Below are 24,526 nucleotides of genomic sequence, written 5' to 3' on the forward strand. Positions count from 1 at the left end.
TTGTTAGTTTCAGTGATTCAAGTCACAAAATTAGACAACTGCTGGTGTTAGCTATCCTGGATAAATAAAAACAACAGGGAGACCAGAGCTCCTAAGCAACTTACACTAAATTAAAAGGTAAACTTTCTTAAATCAATGACTGGTGGACTGAAAATATGCGGTTAACTTCCGCTCTTCGTTACACCGATGCATGTCCAAGGGATTCTGCTGAGTTCTGTGACATGGCTCTGATTTATAGGAATGCCAGAGATCTGAATTTTCAACAAAAAATGAAAATGTGCCTTTAAGGGACTACCTGCCAGCCTCAGCTACGCTGGAGTAACCCAGGACTAAGAGTGATGAATAATTCCTGATTTATATCAGTTTAATTGAGATCCAGAATTTGTCCAGAAGTCTTAAGGGTACGTTGTTCAAGCCAGGAAGACATATATCTATCTGTTAGGTAGCTGGACCAAATTCTCCCTGCTGTCACACCCATGCCTCTCCAATTGCTCCAGCAGCTCTGCACCGATGAAAGCAGCAGAAGAATTTGGCACGGCCATATTTTTTTTCCTTTTTCGTGTTTTAGTTTTACCGTCATTTCCTGTAAGAGCGGTGAGCATTTTCTCCTTCTCCCCTTCACTAGAGCATCAGTGCCTCTTCTGCCACCTGTCTTCCCCTCGACCCAAAAGGGAGAGAGCATGAGAGAGAGAGAGAGAGAAAGAACAGCAAAGAAGAGAGAAATCAAAAGGCACAGGATTTCATCCCAGTCCCTCAAACATTCAGAAATTTATGGAATGTACAATTAGGAGTGAACAGCAGCAAAGCAGCTAATAACATGGACTGGCAAGACCTGTACACGGAGTAGGTCCTGTTCTGACAGGGAAGAGGAGGGCTGTGCCTGGACCAATTTTACTTCAACCCGGTTACAGCTGTACCAACAGCAGCCCGTTTTACCATTTTATGTCCAAGTGGACGCAACAGCTCTCACTGTTTGCTGGAAAACGACTTTTCTTCCAGAGGGCGGTGGCAGGGTGCGGGGAGCAGTGAGGAGGGGGTGGCCGGGAGAGGGAAGACGTGTTGGGCAGCTTCTTGTTTGGAAGGGGGCTGGGGGAAGGCGGGGGCGGGGGGAGGGGGTAATCTCCTCTCTCTCTCTCGAATCTGTGGGGAAAGCTGTGGGATGTCACCCCAGACGCCTTTACGGGACCTGAATTTCATTTCACATGAATAGGCAATAACCATCCAGCCTGGTTCAACCATACCTGGTAAAACCTTGATGCAAGGGGTCCAGGCAACTTTGAAGTTATTTAGAGCCCTGTGGGAACAGCACTTTTTTTGTAGGCCATTTCTGACAAAAAAAATATATATACAACTAAAATTATTTGTGAACAACAACAACAAAAAAATTAAAAATAAAAAAGCACTTAATTATTTTGTTTTGTTTCTTTTACTCAAAGGTCGTCTAACAACCCCCTTTTTTTCCTGTACAATAAGGACTTCACATACAAATTTTTTTTTATTTTTGCAATATTTTATCCTGCCAAATTAAAAAAATATATTATGGCAGCCTGTTTGTTTGTTTTTATTTTTATTTCCAAATTCACTAACAAAAAGGTACATTAAATCCCTTTAAAAGGACAAGCGTACAGTTAAAAAATTACAAGCTTCAGTAAAAATACAGCAAGTGCCTACATCATATGAATCAACCAATATCAATATCCATTCCAGAAGGGGAAGGGAAGGGGGGAAGGGGAGAAAAAAAGAGAAAAATAGGTACAGGTCAGAAACGTGATTTTTTTTTTCTGCAAAGCAATAACAATATTAAGCACTTTTTTCTACATACTTTTTCTACATGGTGTAGCAATCACCTTTTAATCCCCAAATACAGGATTCTATACATTTTTTGAAATAAAAATTCAACACCCAAGGCAGAAAAAAATTTACTAAAACTCAAGACTTTACAGTTACAGTGACAAGAACAAATTTATAGACCCACCATTTAAATTTTACTGCAACATTTTCAAGGAAAAAAGAAAAGTTTTTTTTTTTTTTTCTTTCTGGTTTTGTAAAATGCCCAGGCATTCTCCATTATTACAAATACTGGTCCACTTTTACAGTAATCAAGAAATTTTAATATATATAATATATACTAAAACCCCGTCACCAAAAGAAAACAATATACACATGGCCATTATGGCATTTTTTTAATAACCTATTAAGCAAACTTTGAAAAAAAAAAGATTGCTCAAACACACATACACACAATTTCTTTTTTACCCTTGTATGTATTCAATACTGTAAACGTATTTTAAGACAGAGTGCACTAAATTTAACTTTTAAAAAAATTAGCCGTTGTTCCTGAATTGTTTTTTCTCATTCAATGATAACAACTTGTAATTTGTGTCATTTGAGTTTTAATTCAGCAGTAAATCATTTCCATTCCATTTCCTAAGCAGCGTTGTCCTGAAAAAAAAAAAAAGGCTGAGAATAATTCAGCTAATGGATGTCCGAAGTTGTGCTGGGTATACATCTTCATTTGATTGGGTCTTATGGCATATTCATGTCCACTATCTTCAACCAGTAATTTTTTTTTTTTTTAAGTAAATGTGGCTCTTTTTTTCTAAAGAATGTACTTTTCTTGTTTTACTTTTTTTTTTTTAAAAGTCTTTTCATTTCACAAAAACATTTTGCATTTGTCTCAAGAGACTCAAATAGGAAGATCAGTTTTCAAGGCACTCACGTCAAATTGAATGGCAGTAGAAAAACTGTCCAATAAATTATTTTTATTTATTTTTCTTTATAGTGCCAGTATTGTGAATGCCATGCTTAGCAACACTGACACTTAATCTCAGCTGTTCCCTTACAGTTTAACCCACCTTTGGGCCAAGTAGAAGAATATGATGTAATTTCTTGTTGAGAAGCCATTTTTTCTCTTAACCACAAACAAAAGCTTTAAAGTGCGGGTCAACATAATTAAAATCTCTAACCATAATTGTCCACTGTTTGTTAACATTAGTCATAAAAGGCTTTACAAAATTTGGAATTTGAAAGTAGAGCAGGTGCATTTTTCTTTACTTTTTTCTGTCGTAATGCTTTTCTCTGAACACAATTCCATTCTGTTCCTAATTAAGTCAAGGGGAAAACTTTCAGCGACTTCAGTAGGAGCAGAATCTTGCCAAGACAGGTAAATCAACTAGAATTTATTTTTCCCTTCCTTGTAATAACATCCTTGTACATCATATAAGATAGTTCTAATGTTCCCATTCATAAACCACATGCCTATGAGCTGAGGCTTTTCATTGAGAAATACACACTTTCTCGTCCTCTAGTAATTATTTTAACTACAGCAAACACGGACTAAAGTCGATGTCCTGAACTCAGATTTATGATTTTGCAGTTTAAAAAGAAAAAAAAAAGATGGCATTTAGCTGCTCAAAGGTTTGAAAAGAATATTACGATACTCAAGATGTACTTTTACTGTCTCTGGGAGGAGTGGAGGGAGAGGGGAAGAGGGAAGGAAAGACACCCCAAAAAGTGACAAAATGGCACCATTATGTTGCCATAGCTTTTAACAACAAGAAGAAACTACCTGATAGTAATGCACAGTTAAGAATGTTTTTGGGGTTTGAATGTAGCTACCTTCCGCACCTATGTCTTTTTTGTTGCCATAACCTCAGTGATGAAATCCATCTAGAAAAGGCCTCTATCGTCAGCGACATTGTCAGTGCTACATATTCGATCCAATTCCAAAAGAAAGTGCTAAATTTAAAGATTGTTATCCGCTGTACAATTTTGTTTTCCCTAATCTTCAAGGTTATTTAAGAAGAGGAAAGGAAAAAAAAAAAAGGTAAAGAAAGAAAAAGGAAAGAAAGAAAGATTTCTGTTCAAATGCTGGCTTCTTCACAAGAAATTACACATGCTTAGCTTAAATTTCAACAAAGCAGCGGCCCAAAAATTATAATTTAAAAAGATATGTTTCTCCCCTACAATGCAAGTAATCTCAGGCTACGACTGGGTAAAATTAAAAAGGGATACCCAACAAAATTTTAAAAGAAATTTAAACAGAAAGAATAAAAAAAAGTACCTGCACATGCCAAAAAATTACAAAAACCCAATAAATACAGAAATTATTGCACAGTTAAAAGGCTCCACAATTTTTACTGCCTTAATCAACCCTCGGGTTTAATAGAACTTTGTAGACACAGGTTATATTTTAAGTGCCAAAGTCTGGCACCTACCATAGTTATGCTAAGTTATGTTTACGGAGGCAAGTTAGGTCATCTTTTCTCAGTTGGCAATAGTTAAACTGTACAAATAAAATGTTACCTAGACCCCTGAAATTTAACCTAGCGGGGGCGGGGGAGGGGGGGCAGGGCGGGGGGCCTTAGCTTCTTTCTGCCTGCTCAATTTTGACGTCATTTGTCAGCAAATGTTCTCCATGCCACTTTTTCATGTGTTTCTCCAGGGTGCTGTAAACACTGAAGGGCATCTGGCAAATGTCGCAGCGGTAGACCTCCTTCCCTATCTGGCCATGCGTTTTCATATGGCGCGTCAGCTTACTGCTCTGGGCACATGCATAGTTGCAGAGCTCGCATTTGTAAGGCCGCTCTCCAGTGTGGCTCCGACGGTGCACCGTCAAATTGCTGCAGTTCTTAAAGACCTTGCCACAGTACTCACATGTATCGCTCCTGCGCCCTTCCTTCGAACTGGGTCGCCCGGGGCCGGGACCGCTGATGTGGGGGGTGCTGCCTCCGCTCGCCGTGCCGCTGCGCCCTGAGAGCCCCCCGTCCAGCATGTCCCCCGGCGGGGTGGAGAAACGCAGGCTCCCGTTCTCCGACGAGTGCTCGGAAGAGGTCGCGAAGGGGGATTGTCGGGAGTCTGTGAATCCGAGGAACGGATCCTTCATGAAGTGCCGCGATGCTGCGTACCCTACCAGCCACTGGGAGTAAACGTTTTCGGAAGGTATTATCGTTGCTGGTGGCAAGTCCAAATCTTTCTCTACCTTTATTCTTTTAGAGGAATTGTTTAAACTGGGGCTCGTGATAGGCGTTGGCTTGCGGGGGAACAAGTTTGGGAAGGGTTCGCCCGGGCCAAAGTTTCTTCCGTTGACCGTCCCTTCCTCAGTGCGGTCCAGCTCTCCTACCACTGAGTCTTCATCGCCTGGATCTCTCTGACAGAGGTCTCGAGGACACAAGTCTCGCTGGTCAGAAGACCTTTTCATGAAGCTACTCCTCTTCTGTTTTTCAGCTAGCATGTCGTTATATTGCTGGATGGCACCTAGACTTACATTCTCGATGACTTTTCCCAGGACGAGGGATTTCTCGTCCGGCAGCGACTTGGAGCCGTTTTCTCGGTTACGACTCAGCTCCGAGTCCATACTGAAGCTCGACTCTGGCCGGCTCTCATTTTCAAGCTCCTCTTCCTCCTCCTCCTCCTCCTCCTCTTCTTCATTGTCATGGCCCAGGGAAGGATCGCTCTCGTTCCTGAAATCTGCCTCACTGGATTTCAGTCCCTCTCCAGTGAGCTCGCTTGTGCCTGGCTCGGGGGAACTAGTGGTGGACAGTCCATCATCTGACCTGCCCGTCATGGAGCCAGCTTTATGCATATGCGTTTTCATGTGGCGTTTTAGCTTGCTGGCCTGGGAGCAAGCGTGGTCACAGAGCTGACACTTGTAGGGCTTTTCTCCTGTGTGGCTGCGCCGGTGCACGATAAGGTTACTCTGGAACTTGAATGTTTTCCCACAAAATTCACAGGACTTGCTCTTGGCCTGAGGCTGGGGAGGCGTAGTGCTGCTGGGGGGCATGGGGGGCAGTGGTGGGGTGCTCAAAAAAGGTGATTTAGGACTCGGCTGGAAAGGATTCAACAGGCGATGCATAGGGTTGGTGCGACTGGGCGAGACTGGCGGAGGGGTGGAACTGTTTCCTGCCAGCTCTCGAAGCCTTCTGGAGAAATCCATCGCTGGGGACTCAATTGCCATGGGGTTTAAACGCATAACTCTGTCAAAGGCACTGGGATGCTGGGCAACTAACCCCATTTCTTCGGCACTAAGGCGATGTGGATCCAGATGATGACGAGGCGGTGGGCTGAACAGCGGAGGCGTGTTTGGGAGCCGACCCTCACCAAAGCCAGGGTGTTCACGCAAGATGGGTCCTGTCATCCGCAAAAGATTGAAAGGGTTGCTGTCTCCAAGGAAATTCATCAACGGGGACTGTGCAACAGTCTCCGGTCCCAGAGGAGGAGGGATGGTGATGCGTGGAGTAAGGGAACTGTTTGAAGGGCTTGTTTCCAGGTAGATGCGGAATCCATGTGTGTTCTGGGCATGCTGAAGCAAGAACCAAGCGCTATTAAAAGGCTGCTTGCATGTTGTGCAAATATAGCTTGAAGGCTCATCTTTACCTATAGAAGAAAAACAGAAAGAACACTCAAAAAATAATACAGCGGAGAACATTTAAATACAGTTGGCATGCGCTTTATTTTGCTAACACATTTCCTCCTTGGCATTTCTGAAAGAAGGACTTAATTGCAATGTATTGACTGATATAAATTGTTGAACAGCACATTTACTCACCACACTTATTCACTTAACATGTACGACAAATATCACACATACGTGTTGGTGCTATATACGTTTATATCCTCTAACTTGCAAATAAAACCTTCCTTTATGACGCATAAGGATCCAAATCCTTTCACGTGTTTATTCCACAAAAAGGAATTTGTTTCAAGGGATTTACGACTGCAGCCAAAAACCAAGGAAAATGCAGTGTGGTAGGTTTTACAAGGCACCTGCAAGGAGCTTCGGTGTCATTTTCACTCTTTCATTTTATATTTTTATATAATTCATGCAGCAGTCCCCTGGGATCTTGCTGAATTTAATTTATACATGCTTCAGTCATGCCAGCATTTCCATTTTTAAAATACTATGTAGGTATTTAGCTGCGCAAGTCCTATTCAAGTCAACAGGATCTTGGAAAACGTACCCTTGCATAAACCACTTTGACATTCTTTTTGCCAAAACACCAAGAAGCCACTCAAATGAAACATCCGGTAATCAAAGCCGACAGCACAGTTGCAATTAACAGTAACAAATGTCGGGCTGTGCTTGAACTGGGTCCCAAGAATTTCTGAGCCTGAGCCTGTCCTCCAATGCAGAAATGCTCACCGGAGCCAAAAACATTGTTCTGTTTGCCTTTCTAGCCTCTTTGAACAACTGCATAAAGGTGGAAAGCATTCCTTTAACCTTGATTCAGCTTTACATAAAGGACAGGTGTGGACAAGTCTGCACTACAGTCATAATTTTGCTAGCTAGAAAATTCCAGTCCTGGGCACAATATAAACTATGTGCTATCTTCAAAAAGCACTTCCCCCCCCCCTTCCCTTTTTTCAATGCCTCTGCAAGACTCTGATAAATCATAAATATGTGTCAACTTGAAAATCACGATCCAGGATTTGGTTGGGTTTTGTTTGGTTTTTTTTAAGTGAGGGGGAGGTTTCCGGAAAAACAACTACCCATTTTGGAAAATTTAAAGCTAATTTCTTGTTTGTTTGTTTGTTTGTTTGTTTATGAAAGCACATATTTTGGCTAGCCATGGCCCTGCTGCCCCTAAAGGCACTAAACTTCCTGAAAGTTCAAAACCTGAACCAAGCTTCCCACCTGACCCATACCTGTGCAACGACACTAAAAAAGCCCCATCCCAGCCTCTCCACAGGAGCTCGGATCCGAAACTGAACTACACAACCCCTTTTGAGATGGGGGGTGGGGGGGAGGGGGCGGGGAGACTGCAATTCACAGAAACCTGTTGCTTAGGCTTGAAAATGAAAGAGTTTATAAGGTGAACAGAACCGTATTATCAAAACTATCTCTGTAAAGTGGCCTGACTCATAGCGCTCAAAAAAAAAAAAAAATAGAAAAAAATTAAACTAGTGCACAGCAGGATTGCTGCTGACTGAATTCCCCTCTTCTGGCTGTTTCGGGAACAGCTGCTGCTAACAAAACCTACAAAACCTTAGACAAGGAGGCTAGAAGATTATCTGCCTAACTATCAGCCTGTCAGTCTATCTAATCTTATCACCTAACGTACACCCATAAAAGCGGAAAGGAAGGAGCATCTATCAGGTTGAGACTTATTTACAAAGGTAGGTGATAAATGCGGTGCAGCTCCTCACGCTTCTATTGATTTAGTAGGGCTATAGCTGCGGATAGCGGCTTCAGATCCCGATTTTGGAGAAGCCGGCTCTCTCGCAGCCCAGAAAAACCATACACACCCCGGCGAGGGTTTCTGCCTGGCTGACACGGCCCCCGTGCCCCAGCCCTGCACGCTGCATCCTACGGGACAGACCCGGTTGCTTTGATTAATCTCTAACAACCGCTATTGGAAAAAAACCACAAGTTTGGGAAGCGTACTCGGCTTGGAAAAAGTGCCCGTAACTGCTATTGACATTAATGAAAGCCACATACAAACACGGGAAGGAACTGATACATTAGCCCTTAAAAATCTACTCAGCGCTGAGGCAGTTAGGGAGTTTTATGTCAGCTCTGCAGCCAAAGCAACAGCAAATGCTCCCATTATTACTTCAAATATTTAAATTTCTGTTTCTTACAGAAATATGATGAAAATGTCTAGACCTTTAACTTTTCTTGAACGGCAACATGTGTAGTATAAAAAGTGACAGAAATCACTGAAGCAGACTAAAGTATATAACATACTCTGTCAAAAGCTTTTTTTAACAATATGTTTTACCTCAGCTCACCCTAGAATAGATTTTAATAAAGCCCCTTCTGAAGTGTGATCTAATAGCAAATGAAGTGCAGCATCTTACAAGGTCATATATCTTCAAATTAAAGAGTGCTCTGCACCCTTCACCTTCATTTTATCCACTCTAATTAATCGATTTATTACCCACAGCTGTTCGATTCTTTCATTTTTAAAGTCACAGCGCGCATTCTTTCTTGTTGTGGGTTTTTTTTTCTTTAAAAAACATAAAGTGCGTGAGGGGGTGTGTGTGTGTGTGTGCATGCATTCTCCTTGCTTAGCTCAAGAGCTGACAGGAGGAAGAAAGCAGCTGTGTATTAGATGACGACGACGACGACAACAGCAAAGGCACATACGTAAGGAGAAAAATTCCTGAGCAGGCTGAGGATCAAGGCCAATCTAAAACTGAAATGGCTGATTAAAAAAATTACCCTCAAAATGGCAGCTGGCTGGATGCTTGCTACTACATGTTACGTGGAACTGAGATGTTTTGTTTTGTTTTGTTCTCCAAAACTTCACCTCCGTGAAATTCAAGTGAGGAAAGTAAATCCCCTTCCTTTTTAGTTTTCTTTCAAACAGAGCAAATTAGTGCTATTAGTGATCTGAGATTTACAAGCTAGCAGTCATAAAACAGTCTTCTCTTCCCTTTTGTTTTGTTTAGCTTTTATGCTCCTTAACACTCCTCTTCAGGAGACCCCAACACTATGGCAAAATTGACTGCAGGCTACCTGGCTACCAGTCTCTGACTGCGTCACGTGTGTACGTGTCTGTGTATATATATATTTTAACTTTCACAACCCTCAAATACTCTCCCCAGACTCCCTGTTTAAAAAAAATGAAAAAAATAAAATAAAATGTTCATTTCCATATTATCACTTCATGGTTATCTTGCCTAGAAGTTGCCCTGAGCAGTGTAGATGCTCACTTTTAAGAACAGAACAATGTCAAAAAGTCTTTGAAGATCCACTCCGAACATATTTATATTCAAAAACTTGCTAAATATTTTAAACATGCCCAGAAACAGCCACGTATTGCTCAAGAATGATCCTTATATTTAATAATGCAGCGCACCTACATTATAAAAGTCTTTGTTATAAGGCTACTTTTGATATATGGCTATCTTAATCCCTTGCCACCTGCACTGAAGTCTCTCTAAATACCCACTTTATGACAACTAGCTATATAGGCTTTGCCATATGCAGTCTTTATCACTTTAGCATGTGCTTGACTTTGAGCATGTGAGTAATCAACATCAGTGAAACTTAAGCATGGGCTGAAGTGCTCTGTTGGATAGGATGAAATTATTCATGTGCTTAGAGTTAAGCACAAGCCGAGACTTCATTAATACTGTTCAATGAATTGCACATGGATTCAACCCTACGGTCAACATGTAACTGGGCATGATTTTGGAGGCTAACGGGGCTGAATTTTTTATCTTTACATTGGTTGGTAAATACGGTGTACGTACTGAGATGAGACATCCAGGCCACAAGCCCTGAGCAGTCACTAGTAGCTTCAAGGTTGTACTAAATCCAAGCAAACACTGCCACTGGAGTTCAGACACGAGACAGGTTTGTAGGGCTGGATCCTACTGAGATCCAGCAGGTTTGAAACATTCATTCGAAGGCTAGGAAGGACCGTGAAATTAAAGAACAAGAGGACTGGGATAAACCTTAAGGGCTACCCTTATCCAATTCCTGACCCAACGGATGTCCGTATCTATGCATCTATTCATATCTATGGCAGATGCTCCATTATCCCACTTCAAAGGCCAGATGGAGAGTCTACAACGTTCCCAAAGTCTGCTTCATTCCTTCTCTCCTTTACCATCATGAAGGTTCCCCAAATGCCTAATGTAAATCTTTCTTCCTGCCATTTAAGACCATAATATTTTGTCCTACCGACATGCACATGAAAAACATTGGAATCAATTTGGTCTGCACCTCACATACAGATATCAACCAGCCCAGTGATTTGCAGCTGAACCACTTCATGTCTTTTAGCATCCTCTTCTCCCAACTTGATGTGTAAATGCCACGTGAAAGAGAATTCACTGTGTATCGGAGTAGTCTGTGGCAATGGTTGACTATCTTTAGTATTAAAACACTGTCTTCTTTCCGATTCAGATTGCTGAGTTCAACTGCCAACTGTTAGATCTTGTTATGTTTTTTTCTGGTAGATTAAAAATCTCTCTAGTATCTTCTCCCTAAGCAGGTAATTATAAACTATAAACTTACTGAACACTCTTGCCTTTTCTGCATATTATGACAAAAGATGGTCTTTTCCAGAAATATTAAAATGTGTTCCCTCCATTACTGCATGACAGATTATGCTCTGTTCAAAATGTCAAAGCAATAATGAGCTTTTTTCTCTTTCACGAACACCACAAAACAAAGCTAAATTCAGATCCTGCCTCCCAAATTCTGCCCTTACAGGGGGCAGTGAGAAAAGACAGGTCGGTTTGCCCAGCCCAGAACAAGAGTAGCCTGAGTCTGTGGACATTCATCCCACTGCACCAGGCAGCCTGAATCCCCCAACTTATCTGTCCTCTGCAGTCTGACTTGTATCATTTAGCAATACGCAGATCTTCCTTGCCCGGTTGGTACATGACTTTCTATATACCCTGAATGCTGAGTGCCTTTGCCCTGAAGATAAATTTCCCTCAAAATATCCTCAGTTATTCTGGATAACATCAAACAATAATCAGTGAGAGATAAGAACTGTTGAGAATTCATTATTTTCTGCTGGGCTACAGTGACATCCAGTGCCTTACGAATCCTCCCCTCAGCATGCCTGAATAATTCCATTAGCTATAACCGAGAATGAACTCCCCCCCCTTTTTAATCACCCACCCATAACCCCTGCCAGGACTGCGGTGAGGACCTGCAGTCAGGTACACATAACCACTGCCATTCTTTACCTCTAGCAATACTTTCCAGATAATGTTTCTGGTTCCCTTTACAAAGTTACAACAGCAGCAATAAAAATGTTAAGGAATTTTAATGCCGCTTTACTGCACCTTTAGAAGTTCAGGAAAAGCAGAAACTTGCAAGCTTTAAAGAAAGGACACCTTTTATTGTAGCACTCAGGAACAGACATGTATCGGGTTCCTACAATCTTTCCACCAATGTTACTCTCTTCACCACCACTCGATTTTTAATGAGCATTTAAATAATTACTCCTTGTTATTATGATGGTTACTCTAATAATACCAATAAAGGTAGCGTGGATGCTCCATAAAAAACACACCTTTAATTGAATTATTATTAAATTAAAATGCCATAATTGAGAACACTAGTTTAACAAGTCTCCTTATAAGACTAGCTGACATTAAAGAGAATGGCATTAAATACTGGAAAGATTTAGTGTTTCATAGTGAAGAAAATACATGGTTATAGGTGGTTTGACAGGACACCTACACAAGGGTCAAATACTTTCTGTGTGCCTGCAGTGTGGATCTGCAGGGTGAACTATATTGGTTCACACCCGATGCTTGATTGGGTATGCAAAAATATCTCTAATATAGGTATTTCTAATGAAGAGGTTTTGTTAAGCCATATTACCCATCTAAATTATCCAAGTTAGGAAGAACATTTACTTACATATGTTTATGATTGAATAAATGTATGCTGAGCACACCCAATATTGAGAGTTTTGCCTTCCCTGCACTCCCTGGGGTGTTTGGAAGCACTGCTACCCCCATTCCAGAAGAACTGACAGTCGCAATAAAAATGACAGAAGTGTGAAGTACTGTCCAAGCCTGGATGAGGATCACCACTGCCAGTCCAATGCCAGTCACTACTTTTAAACACCAAACCCAAAGGAACCATCTCTCTTCGTTTTAATTTTGTTGTGATGGCAACACGAGCTGAAGATGTAAAACGAACACAACTCCTGTATCCATCCCCAGAGCTACCACAGTGCATCCATCCCTACACTGCCTTGTCTAAAGAAAGGGTTTGAGAGAGTCTTGCAGCACATCCTGCTGAGGGTGACGAGGACTATCACCAAGAATTCATAAAGTAAGCATCAACTGGCAACTAAAGTTGGTGGTTTACAACTTAGGAAGACGCCTGCAGTCTCACAACCTAAGCACCTCCGGTTCTCCACTCAGATAAACCGCCACCCTCTCCTGTAAAGCTCAGCCGACCTGAAGTGCATCTCAGGCAAGAAGAGGAGATGAAGGTTTAGGTGCAAGAGCCCAAGCATGGGGGGCCACAGAGCCTGTCATCATCTGGAAATGGGGAATCTCAGGATGAGGTCGGTGAAAGGAAAGAATGTGACAAGGAAAAAAAAAAGAAATGTTTTTAAGAGGTAGATGGAAAAATAAGGATGTCTGAAGGAGGAGAAGTAACCGAGAAGTGTTACTTCTCAGTAACGGAACCCTGTTTCCTCCCATGCTAGGCCCTGTTCTCTTTTCCTACCTTGCCTCTTGAATAGCCTGTCTCCTCCAGTGCCATCTTCAAACAGAAGAAAAATCACGACTTCATGCAATATTTTTCTCCCACACACTGCCTGCCTGTTTTACAGCTTTCTCTATCCTGTTTCTACCTTGACTAGTGAGATTGCAAGTTCTCTACAGAGATTATGCAAGAAGCTTTATGCCAAGAAAACCTACAAACCCCACAAGACCCTCTCATTCCCAGCACTGATTTTAATTAGCAATGCGAGTATTCTCGAGAGCAATTTCTACCTGTTGAAAAATATCTACAGTAGCTCTGGTTGACACCAATATTAAAATATATTAATATTACACCACTAGTAGTAATGTACTACTAATTCTTTCTATGCTTTCTATACCTTCTATACCAACTGCCAAACTCTGCCTTTGGTGGATTAAATGCTGCCCCACTTTTGGGAGCCTATTTTATTTTCTGAAGCCATTTGTGCTTTTCAGCAGTGTTCCTTTTCTATTAGGCAGGACTGCAAATTGTCAGTTTATCATTCTTGTAATAATAAATATCTTTTTTTGTCAAATGAATTGTTTTATCATACGAATGGAAAACCAAACGGATTAATTACCAATCACATGGTCGAGAAGTCAGACTGTCATGCTGTCTGTCTACAGTCAATCCTTTCATAATGCCAAGAACAAAGAGCATGAATCCTTGAAAGATTTAGAGATATCAGATATCTTAAAATCATACTCTTAGCCAAACTCTGATTCGAATTACCCTGCTATGAATTCAAAGTAGCTTCGATGACCACCACTGCAGACTTTGAATTTTTCCAGATAAGCTATACCAGATTATCACAAACAAGGATCTTAACTAGGCTTATATGAATATACCAGGTTGTGACTACTTTCTTTTTTTTTCATTAAACATTCCCCAGAAGCACTTTATATGTCCTCTCTGGCATTTATACTTACAAAAAAGAAGGAGACTGCAGGCAGACTACAGCCGTGCATAACACAAACAGATGCTTCCTGCTTCTTAATGGACACAGGCGACCTTTGGCTGAAGATGCAGCTTGTGTTCAATAGTCCCATTTTCTGTGAGACTTAATCATACCTCAGATCTGTACTGCCAGATTCACATAAATGAGCCAAATGCACCGCTCAGTTTAATTTCTAGTGCATTACAAAATGGCAATATTATATTTTTAGGTATAAAATGTCAATAGTCATTTTGGGCAACTTCCTTCTGGATGTCCAATTTCTCATTCCTTAAAAGAGTTTGCGGCTTACTGGAAGTTAATGTTCAGCCTACAGAAGTATAAGAAGTGCTTTTACTTAGTGCAGAAAAAGAAAGAAAAATGCTTAGCAAAAATGGAACAGGGATTTTGACCCAGAAGCGCTATTAAAATGGAAGATAAAAAACATGTTTGTCATGTCTGAACACCTTCTTCTAATTGGTGTTAAATTCTAAAATACAAAGGCACTTTATAAAGCAGAGAAAGGGAGAAGTGTGAAAAGTAAGGAGCAAACAGGAAAACCAATATTAAAAGATCAACAGCGAATGAGTTAACTTTTAAATTAGCCCTTTGTGATACAACAGTTTCAATTGACTCCACCTTTAGGATCTAAACAGCTTTGTGTCTTTTAGTTAGTTTCTCTGAACCTAAGACACAAGCTAGCCGATTGAAAGGATGCTTTACAAACCTGTTGTACGAAACAGTGAAAACTATCAGGGAAAACGGGGAATGTAATACAGGGGGGAAACGCGCCCACTCGTAAAATGAAAAGACCATAGGACTACCCATGGCTGGCTGTTTAATATATAGGATCCCATTTACAGCATTCATGAAAAACCCTTGTACTGCTCAAGGACACTTTTAGGCCTTTTCTTTGCATAAGGTATTCAAATGCATTTGAAATAATGTCAGTCTTTTCTACAACATATGAAATATGCCAGCAGCTTCCCTTTAAATCGGTTTCCTGTAAGTAGTTTTGTTTGAAAACTGGCAAGGGCTGGGATTTTTTTTTCCCCCACAGACTTTTCTAAGGTGCCATTTTCTCATCTTACAAGCAAGAATTCTCAGTAATCTGAACAGGAACTTAAAGGAGGATACATAAAGGAAATTGTCCATGTCATATAATGGAAAAATAAAGAGTAAATTAGGAAACAATAAAAAAAGCCAAAGGGTGAAAACAAATTTTCCTGTTTTTTTTCCCCAGGAGTACTTCAGTCTGTTTTACTACAACTATTCCTTAAGGGTATTAGGTGCCTATTCATAGTTAGCAAATGAAATAGCATTTTTGTTTTAATTCATTGCTTCTTTAACAAATGCTAACTCCCATCTCTGCTTCTTTAAATCCACAAAATCTCCACATTCAATCCTAAGAAGTATTATAAAGGCTGTAAATCTTGTTTTAATGGAATGTACATTTAGCTATGAGGAGATAATTGACGTTATGGAGGGCCTAGATGCTGAATTATATAGGTTATCTAATACAAAGGGGACTCATTACCGAAGCACTACAAACAAGTAGTAATATATGTATATTGTTCTGAGTGGCGTTATAGCAAAAGTGTTCGGGTCTGCAGGGATTTATAAAACACAAGAAAACAGCAGACATGCACTTGTAAATTTGTCTCATTTGTCTCTGAAGTTAAAGGTTATTCCCTTGATCTGAATTTGTAATAAAAACATGCTAGACTAAGGTTTGTAGAGAATGTTTGAATATGTAAATTGTGTATAATGATAGGCAATTATAGGGTAAAAACTGGACCTTATGAATGTTACAGAATTGCATGGAGCATCAAAGTATTTTCCTTCAGATGAAATATTTATCTTTTATGCATGTTATAAGCACTTTTTCAAAGGTATTCAGCAACCTATTTGAGCGGCGAGTTGACAAAAATCAAACCATTATAACCAACTAAGACTGTGGGCTTATGCACAGGAGAAGCCACAGCTTTTTACAAAATATACATAATAAATCTCTTGAACTAATGGTTCCGGAGATGGATCCTCAAGGACAAGTTCCACTGATTTTCACTCCCTTAGATGAAAGCTGGTCAGATGTTTCTGGATTTTTTTTTAAGAAGATGTGGGGGTGGAAGTGTGGGGAGGGAGACTGGGGAGAATAACTAGGTAAGAATGTGAATTTTCTTGGACTGATTCAATGAAGCCCCATTTCCCCTTTGGTTCGTTGGCTGCTGTTTTCAGGGAATAATATTAAAAAAAAAAAAAAAAAAAAAAAAAAGGATGCTGCAGCGAGATAGAAAGGAGTAAAGCCGGGAGAGGATACTGTAGTTTATGCTACTGAAGATAAGGTTTTCTCCTTCTCTGAGCACGACAGTCTGTTCAGGTTAACCAACTGCAGTGTTAGAATAACTCCAGCCGACTTGTCACAGAGTACAAAAGTCATCAGCAACTGAATGTTCTTTTCTGCACCGCAATTAAGACGAATCAATACGACGTGCCACAAATGGTATTTTACTCTCAATAAGAACTCGGGCTGAGTTTATTCAGAATATTTTAGCGCTTCCCCAGGGGATTTTGGTCCGACGCAGATGGCAAATAAAGTACTCAGCCTAGGGCTAGAGCACATTATGCTAATTCTAATGTCAGATGTACTTTAATATACAGCTCTATTTAATCACCCCATTATTTCACATTTCCATATGAAAAACCTGCGGCACTTCTGCAGAGCTTTCACTCTGCGACAATGCCAGCTTCCTTCAACTAGCTCACTGCGAAAGAGAAAAGAAGACTGGTCATTCTCGCCAGTCAAAATGTTACAGTTTCAAAGTTTCAGTATTCCTGAATTTAAAGTGGGTCTTCCAGTGCAATTAGCAAATCGCTCAGCTAGAATGCTGATAGGTACAAAATGCTAAGGAGGTGTGATTAAAAAAAAAAATAAAATAAAAATAACAGCCGTCCCTCTCTACCTCATCCGCTCGCGCACCCAGACATAGGCAGGCACGCATCTCAAATCCGCCTGCAGAACAGCAATAATAAAAATAATGAAAATATTTTCATAGTGCAATTCGACCAATATTCTCAACACTTGTCACCAAAACACTGCTATTCCCGGCTGCATGGCTTCCGTTACTCAGAAGAACAGGCATGGCTGGCACAGCTGCCAACCTACAGATGTCTCCGAATGAAACCTTCCTTGTGTATCAATAATTTTTGCCTGCAACAAACTACACCTCTAATTAGGTTTAGAAGCCACACACCTTCAGCATGGGCCACTATCCAAACGATCTGCAAATTTACCTGGACGCCACATCTCTGGTGACCACAGAATTTGAACCTATGGGCTTGAAGGTAAAATAATTCAAAACTGGATTTACATTGAAAGGAATGAAGGAAAAAACTTTGCTGTGGAGCTGTTTTTCAAGCCATGTAGGCTCTTGATGTGCAGACCGTGACAGCAGAATCAGATGCCCTTGGAGCATCTCTTCAGCATCCAAGCTTTCCCTTCAGAGTAAATTCTGTGAAGGACCCTTAATTCAGCATTCGTGCACAGTCACCAGTGAAATGAGTTTCATGGTCTCAACAAAATCTTCCCCCAGTTTGGCATAATTGGGGCTCCATGACAACTAGCACTGCACATCAGGGGGAGCCAGGTCAGGACTGGATTATACCGAGCTGCTATTAGAGGAATGTACAAAGCTTAAGTCGATAATTTTTTTAATCATTGCATTAAACCTACAACATATTTCACACAAAAAAAAAAAAAAAAAGAGAGATCTATTTGGGAAAAGACCTACTTTTTCCTCCTCCAACCACCCAATCTGCATCCTTTAAAAATTGTTCAGCAATGCATGCAGCAGCCAGCACCTGGGGCCAGATCTCACCTGGTTTCACTGTTACGCATCAACATTTAAAGATACAGAACTGCGCTTCTGTGCCTTGACACGGCATATGCCACAACTTCCGTGTCCTAATTTGAACACAGAGGATGACAACCCTCACATTAAAGGCAGAAATGCTTACATTTTCAAGCTTGCTTTTATTTTGTTATATATATGTGTGTGTGTATATATACAAATATATATATTTATATATGATTTGCTCTCTGGCTGTGAATACAGCACTACTGAGTACAGGGCAGAGGTCCATTGTCGCCAGCTATTCCAACTAGACGTTCAAGAACATGACTTAATCTTGGGAAAAGCAGATACAACAGTTCCACCCTACTGGAAGCTTTGCCTGAATGGGAGATAATGGCACAAGTTAATTTCGTAAATTAGGGCAACTTTGAGGTTTGTTAAGTAGAGAGTATCTCACCCTGAATATGAGTAGTTAAATTCAAAAGAAGAAGAGGAAATGAATGTTTGATATCCCAATACAAAGCCCACCAAAGTCAGTATGAATCTTTCCACTGGCTTCAACGGGATCTGGATGAGGGTCTTCTTCCACGCTGGGATTTGTTAGTCTCAAGACACTGTCTTCAGTGTAGGGATAAATCTGGTTTGTGGTGGTGTAGTTAAAAGAAGAGAACTGAGTTCACAGCAGCTATAAGCCTAAAGAACCCAGCTGTAAATATTTTAGAGGAATAAATGGAGACATATCTCATAAAGTATCTTTAGTTAAAAGAAAAAAAGTTGAAATAGAAGAAATACATAAACTGAAATTAATCCTTGACAGTTCTGTTTCTTTTCTTATACTGATATTATATCGGGTTTTGGAAGTAAAAAAGGATACTAATAATTCTCTGTAGATCTATCCGATTTCTTTACTTCACTTTACATAAACTGACTGCGTTCTTAAACTCCGTTATTAAGAATTCTTAGAAAAAATTGTAGCTGAGACTAGCAAAATGATTTTTTTAAAATAACATATTTATTCTTGGCAATAAACAAATTTGTGGAATCCCATTCAATTTCCATCATTATGGAAATTTTTTGAATGCCAGAACGTCTGCAGACACATCATACACTAAATGGTTCCTACAGGAATCAAAAGTCCTGTAAAGGAAAATCCCAGACTGGGTGAACAAAGAAACAAAATGAGCAGAAGCATTAAAAGTCTAAATACGGGGGGGCAAAGGGGGGGCCAAGGGAAGGAGGAAGCTATGAAATTCTTAAGATGAAAAATAAAATGCATCAGTTACAGAAGCAGGGATCTTGGGGGTTGCTCTAGATTAAGCAGTTAAATTGCAATCTATGACTAAGAAGTTGCAAAAGATTAATTTCAAATCATACTTCCTGAAGTGCAAAGATAAAAATACAATTTTTGCTCCTTAAATAGGTGGTGTTTTATGCCACTGTAACACTGCAGAAAATAATACCAATGTTGGCTTAAAAGACGATCCCAAAAACTTCCTATTTTATTTCTATACAATCCAGATTGATCACCTAAGAGAAGCATAATTAAACAATGCTAAGCATCCCAGCCCCTTTGAGAATGTGCTGCCGAAAAATATTTTTAGAACAATCACTGTAGTAATTCTTCTTAGTTGTAGAAACACTCCAAATCAGAAAGTCAATTTTTCCTCTATTTGCAGAAGTGTGCTGGTTTTCACTGGAAAGGCGCCTGTGTTTTGTTTGGCTGCTGTTCATATACTGCCTTGGCAGGATTTCCTTGGATTGCTTACAGTGAACATTGCTCTTGCATACAGTAGCACTCCCATTTTAACCGTCCCAGCCACACGTTTTCTAATAACACACGGAGAGCTGCAAAATCCCTATAAGCGCAGCTCTTTAAAGCAGCAACAGAAGGGGGTGGGGGCGGAGGACGGGAGCCGTGGAGGGGGGGGGAGGCTCTGGCCGTTCAAAATCCAGCGCTGCAAACAGAGGATAGTCCTTTTAAAAAACAACCAATGTGAATTGTGTTTAAGGAGCAGCTTTCCAGGAAAAGAAAAAAAAAAAAAAAAAAAAAAAAACATCTCCGAGAAGAAGGCCTGATTCAGCTGATTCACCGAATCTGATCTGTGTTGGCTGGGCTCCGAGCGTCACTGAATTGGGTCCTGAGTACCGTTTATTTTCTTTTTCTTTATTTTTTAATTTTTCCTCCCCTTCTGAGGGGCATGCAGACAAGTTGATAATTCCTGGTACTACCTTGCGTGTTTGAAACCCCGCACCTGAGCCTGTGTTTCCTCCTGCATCCCAATTTTCCGCCCCTTCTGGGGGAGGCTGGGGTGCACGGGGTGCACAAGGCTCCGCTGTGGGAATCAAACAGGCAGGCGAGATGAAAGAGGAGGACATATATCTCGCTGAAATAGTCACAGGCAACAAACGCAGCAGTTCTACCTAGGGCTGAGAGAGAGAGAAAGCCAATAACAAAACCGTTATTCAGCTCCGTGCCCTTTACAAATAGGACTGACTTGTTAGTGGACAGCTGCGGCTCAGCCCCCCTCCACGCCATTCCAACTTGCTGCCTTTGCCACCCTGCTTTTGGAGATCGACAGCAATTTGCATCTCCATGCATCTCATTTCTCGTTAAGTAAGTTGATTAATTTGGGCGAGGGAAGTTGTCATTCAAAAAAAAAAAAAACAAAAACAAAAACAAAACCAAAAAAAACCCCAGAAATTTCCACCAGCATTATTTCTGCCTTTTAAAATTCGCTGACCTCCCCCCCCTGCACCGGTGCAGCCCCCACTTCACACCTCTCTTTCTCCCTGTCCCTTTCTTCCCCCTTCCCGCTCCCTCCCTCCCTCTCCCTCTTTCTCCCTGTTGTTTACAAAGGTTTCATTATGTTTTCAACTAATCAGAAAGGCCTACTAATACACAATTAACATGTGACTATAAAAAAAATAGCTTCCAGAAGAAGGAAAAGTAATTAAGTAGAGAATGCTTTTCAGTAAGTGCTCGCTTTAACCCATCGTCAGAGAACAGAGTCTAGGTTAGTCCACAATGGATGGAACAGATGCCAAGGGCGAAATGTTAAAAGCAAATAAAAAAGGACATTATTTTCTTTGGGAATAATAACTATCAACGCCACAAAAACGAACATCAGACTGCAGTTGTTTTTATCTGACCTCCTCCTCTTTCCTCCACTTTTCTAAAGTGCCTTTTCTCTGTGTTTCATTAAAATAAATACAAAAATAAAGGTATCGTTCGTTGCATCTTTGCTTCCAAGGTGACAGGAAACCAAGCAGTCAGCATCACCATCGAAATGGCACAATGCTGTAGGTTATTAAAAAGATTTTACTTTAAAATATTTCAGGCCTGAACGTACACATAAACTAAGCTGCCGGGAAAGTCGGCAGGAATTCTGCCCAAGCAGTGAAAAGGGGTGTTGAACCCTCTGCAAGTTGTGCTGTTTTTTCACAACATATAGGAACTATAGGAGAGAGTTTTAAAGGTTGTGGTGTTTGCAGCACTTCGGTTATTAACTTTGGATCTACCTGCTGAGACTGTCCTCAGCCTGAGAGTTGCCACACTATGACATACACCACATATACACGTCTGTGTATATGGAGGGGGGGCATAAATTAAAATGTTATCTAAATAGATTCAGCCTTTTTTTTTTTTTTAATCCAAGGATTGTCCAAATATGTCCAAATGTTCCCTTGTGTTCTTGATGCATTCAGCCGACCTCCACAGCAAAAATGGTTCCCTTTGGATAAATATATATTCCTCTAGGTGTCTGTGCTTGGAGTGGAGCGTTTGGGATATTTTTTATTTCTGTTCCCCTCCCTCAAATGAATTCTAAAACAAACAGACACTTAGTTGTGTATTTTGAAAACCAGATTCTGCAAGGAGCTCAGTGTTTTCAGCAAGACGCTGAACACCACGTTGGTCCCCCTGAAATCAAGGGGGAGCTGAGGGGTGTTGAGAGGAACAGGTCCTCCAAAGTCACAAAGGACCACATGCAATAACAGCTCCTTTTCCTAACATTCCACACACACACACCCCCATTGAATTTATATTCCAAACTATGTATCACATACAGAGTATTTTTTACTATCCAAAATCCCATTAGTTTCATTGGCACTTTAGGTAATAAGATTTGCATGGTAAAAATTCCATTTCTATTAGATCGGGTCCATAGGACTCACCAGCCTGATATGATTGTCAGAGGAAAGGGAGGATCTGTGGGTTTGTTACAATACGAGGATTTGTCCACACAGAATTTGGCACCAGTTTAATCAAAAGGACTCACTTTAACCAGTGCAAACCCCAGCGTAGCCTCTATTTCTGTCAGCTTAAAACTGGCTATATCAGGAAATTTCTCACTGTAAATTTATATAGGTATGCTAAAATGGGTCGGCTAAACTGGGGTGGCAATCAGTTAAAGCAATCTATACCCTGAAGTATTGCAGATTATCTGTCTGAAAGACCCTGTTAGTTAAATTAGTGGAAGAGGGTGTTCAGGCCAGCCCCAAATGCTACATTGGCTTCACAAAGGAAGCCTGTAAGAGAAATTATGGCATCCTGGGCTGGAACCTCGAGGTCTCTTTCAGGACAGAGTGAAATCAGTGAGATCCCATCAGTCAGACACTACTGCTCTTGCTCATATAAGAACATAAAACCTCTGGGTCATGCCCACAGACAAGACTTCATTTCCAACCATGGCCACCAGCAGAAGCTCAGGGAAAGTGCTTGTGAATCAAGATAGAAAAAAGACCACAACTACACCCCATCTAGATCTCCCAGCTACTAGCAATCAATGATTAGTGCCAGGGGTTGATCCAGGCCAGATTATAATTTTTATTAACCACCCATGAAATCTTCCTGATTTTGCCTAGTCAGATTGACTGAATAGATTCTTGTTCTTTTCCTAGTCTAGGTTTAACATTTAATTTAGGTTTAAATGTCTAAAACAAAGGAGACTTATTTACCAAATGCTAGGAGATGGGTTTATAAGTATGTTGCTGAAACTTGGCATCTTTCCACCTCTTAAGAACACTCGACAACCTGAAAATCAGTCATGGTCTGGAAGTTTTTCCTAATGCTCATTTCACACGTAGTTCAGTTCACCTATTATTCATGGCTGTGGTTCTCATTCTGAAAATGCACCTGGTGCGTATCATCAAGCTGATACAGAAGCGCCATTGGCTTCATGGACTTCATAACCACTCCAAACCTTCTGGAAACGGGGGGTTGGAGGGGATGTCACTCTAGTGAATCACCCCCAGTGTTCCTTGTTACTTGAATCATATTCCCTCTACCTGCTCCTTATTTAACTTGCTCATGTATTTTTAGTGCTTTTCATCTTTCCCTATGAAACAATCCTGCCAACATTTTAATCACTTTTGTTTTTCTTCTCTGAATTACCTCCAATTTGACAACATTCTCCAATTAGCAAGGTGCACAGAATTATACACAGTCTTGGGGTCATTGTTCTGTGGAAAAATAGTTTCCCATTTAGTCTTTCGGTGGATCAGATTCTGACTTCAAGAACACCCTGGGATGGTGAAATTGAGGACTGGATTTGCCCCTGTATATGACAAAGGCTGACTGAAGTGTACAAATTGAGAAGTAAGGGTATTTTCCATGACTCGGTGTCATTGTCCCTGGATCAAGCAGTAATCAAGAGCCGTCCCTCCTCTACGACCCCTGAGACCGGCAGATGGAGCTGGGTGACAGAGGGATTAATTGACAACCTTCAGTCTGGACTGTTTTGCTTTTATCAATTTCAGGCAGATGCTTAACTCTACTGAGAAGTTATTTTCTAACCAAAACATCATGGCACGCCAGATTTACAAAAAAATGCAATTGAGGGATATGGGATGCAAAGCAGCAAGAAGGGCCCCGGACATGCACAGAGCAGACAGCAATCAGGCTGACTTATAGCCAGAGTTTGGCGGGAGGCTCCAGATAAGCATCCAGGAGTGTCTGACAGGGGACAGATAGTGAGGATGCCAAGGAATTGTTTGGGGGATCCCACTGGGGTATAACAAGAAGTAATGGGATTTAATTGGGCCAGTGACAGTGTAGGCTGATTATCAGGAAGAGGTTTCTTAACTCTGAGGCTGGCAAATCCTTAAGAGAAGCCCCAAGCCGGCGACGTCTCAGACGAGGAGGAGCACTTGAGAGTACATGACAAAAATAATGTCATATTGCCAGAGTCGGGGCAGCATTATGAAACAGGCATTTTCTGCTTTCTAAATTTACAGCTGTGATTCACAAAAATGAATCGGGTTGCTCCAAGCACCCCGTTTAGAAACACCGGACTCGGCGTGAGCTGCACACACCCCCTCCAACCTCAACAGAGGCTGCGCCGTATGGGAGCCTCGGTGTGCTCCAGAAATGAGCGTTATCAATATCAGTCACCGAGAGATCAGGTCAAAACTGTTAATATCTCATCAGTCACGCGAACTGCATCTCTTTCCCAGCGCACACCTACAGATTTATTATTAGGGTACTTCATCTCTTTTGTATTTTTAAATCAAGCTGATTCACAGACTTTAACGTTCAATATACAATTAAAAATATATGACCGTAAA

The 24,526-nt window shown here is 40.9% G+C and overlaps 1 protein-coding gene across 4 annotated transcripts in view; it reads right to left on the reverse strand.

Moving 5' to 3' along the window:
- Nucleotides 1–1,139: 1,139 nt before the first annotated feature.
- The window catches only part of BCL11B (BCL11 transcription factor B), a 94,147-nt gene continuing 70,760 nt past the window's right edge, over nucleotides 1,140–24,526 (reverse strand). For all 4 annotated transcript variants that reach the window (XM_054200380.1, XM_054200378.1, XM_054200379.1 and 1 more), the window contains one exon: nucleotides 1,140–6,375. In XM_054200380.1, the coding sequence (XP_054056355.1) occupies nucleotides 4,364–6,375 (2,012 nt within the window). In that variant the 3' untranslated portion in view covers nucleotides 1,140–4,363. The remainder of the gene's footprint in view (nucleotides 6,376–24,526) is intronic.

Source organism: Rissa tridactyla, chromosome 4 (genome assembly GCF_028500815.1).
Source record: "Rissa tridactyla isolate bRisTri1 chromosome 4, bRisTri1.patW.cur.20221130, whole genome shotgun sequence".
Taxonomy (NCBI): domain Eukaryota; kingdom Metazoa; phylum Chordata; class Aves; order Charadriiformes; family Laridae; genus Rissa; species Rissa tridactyla.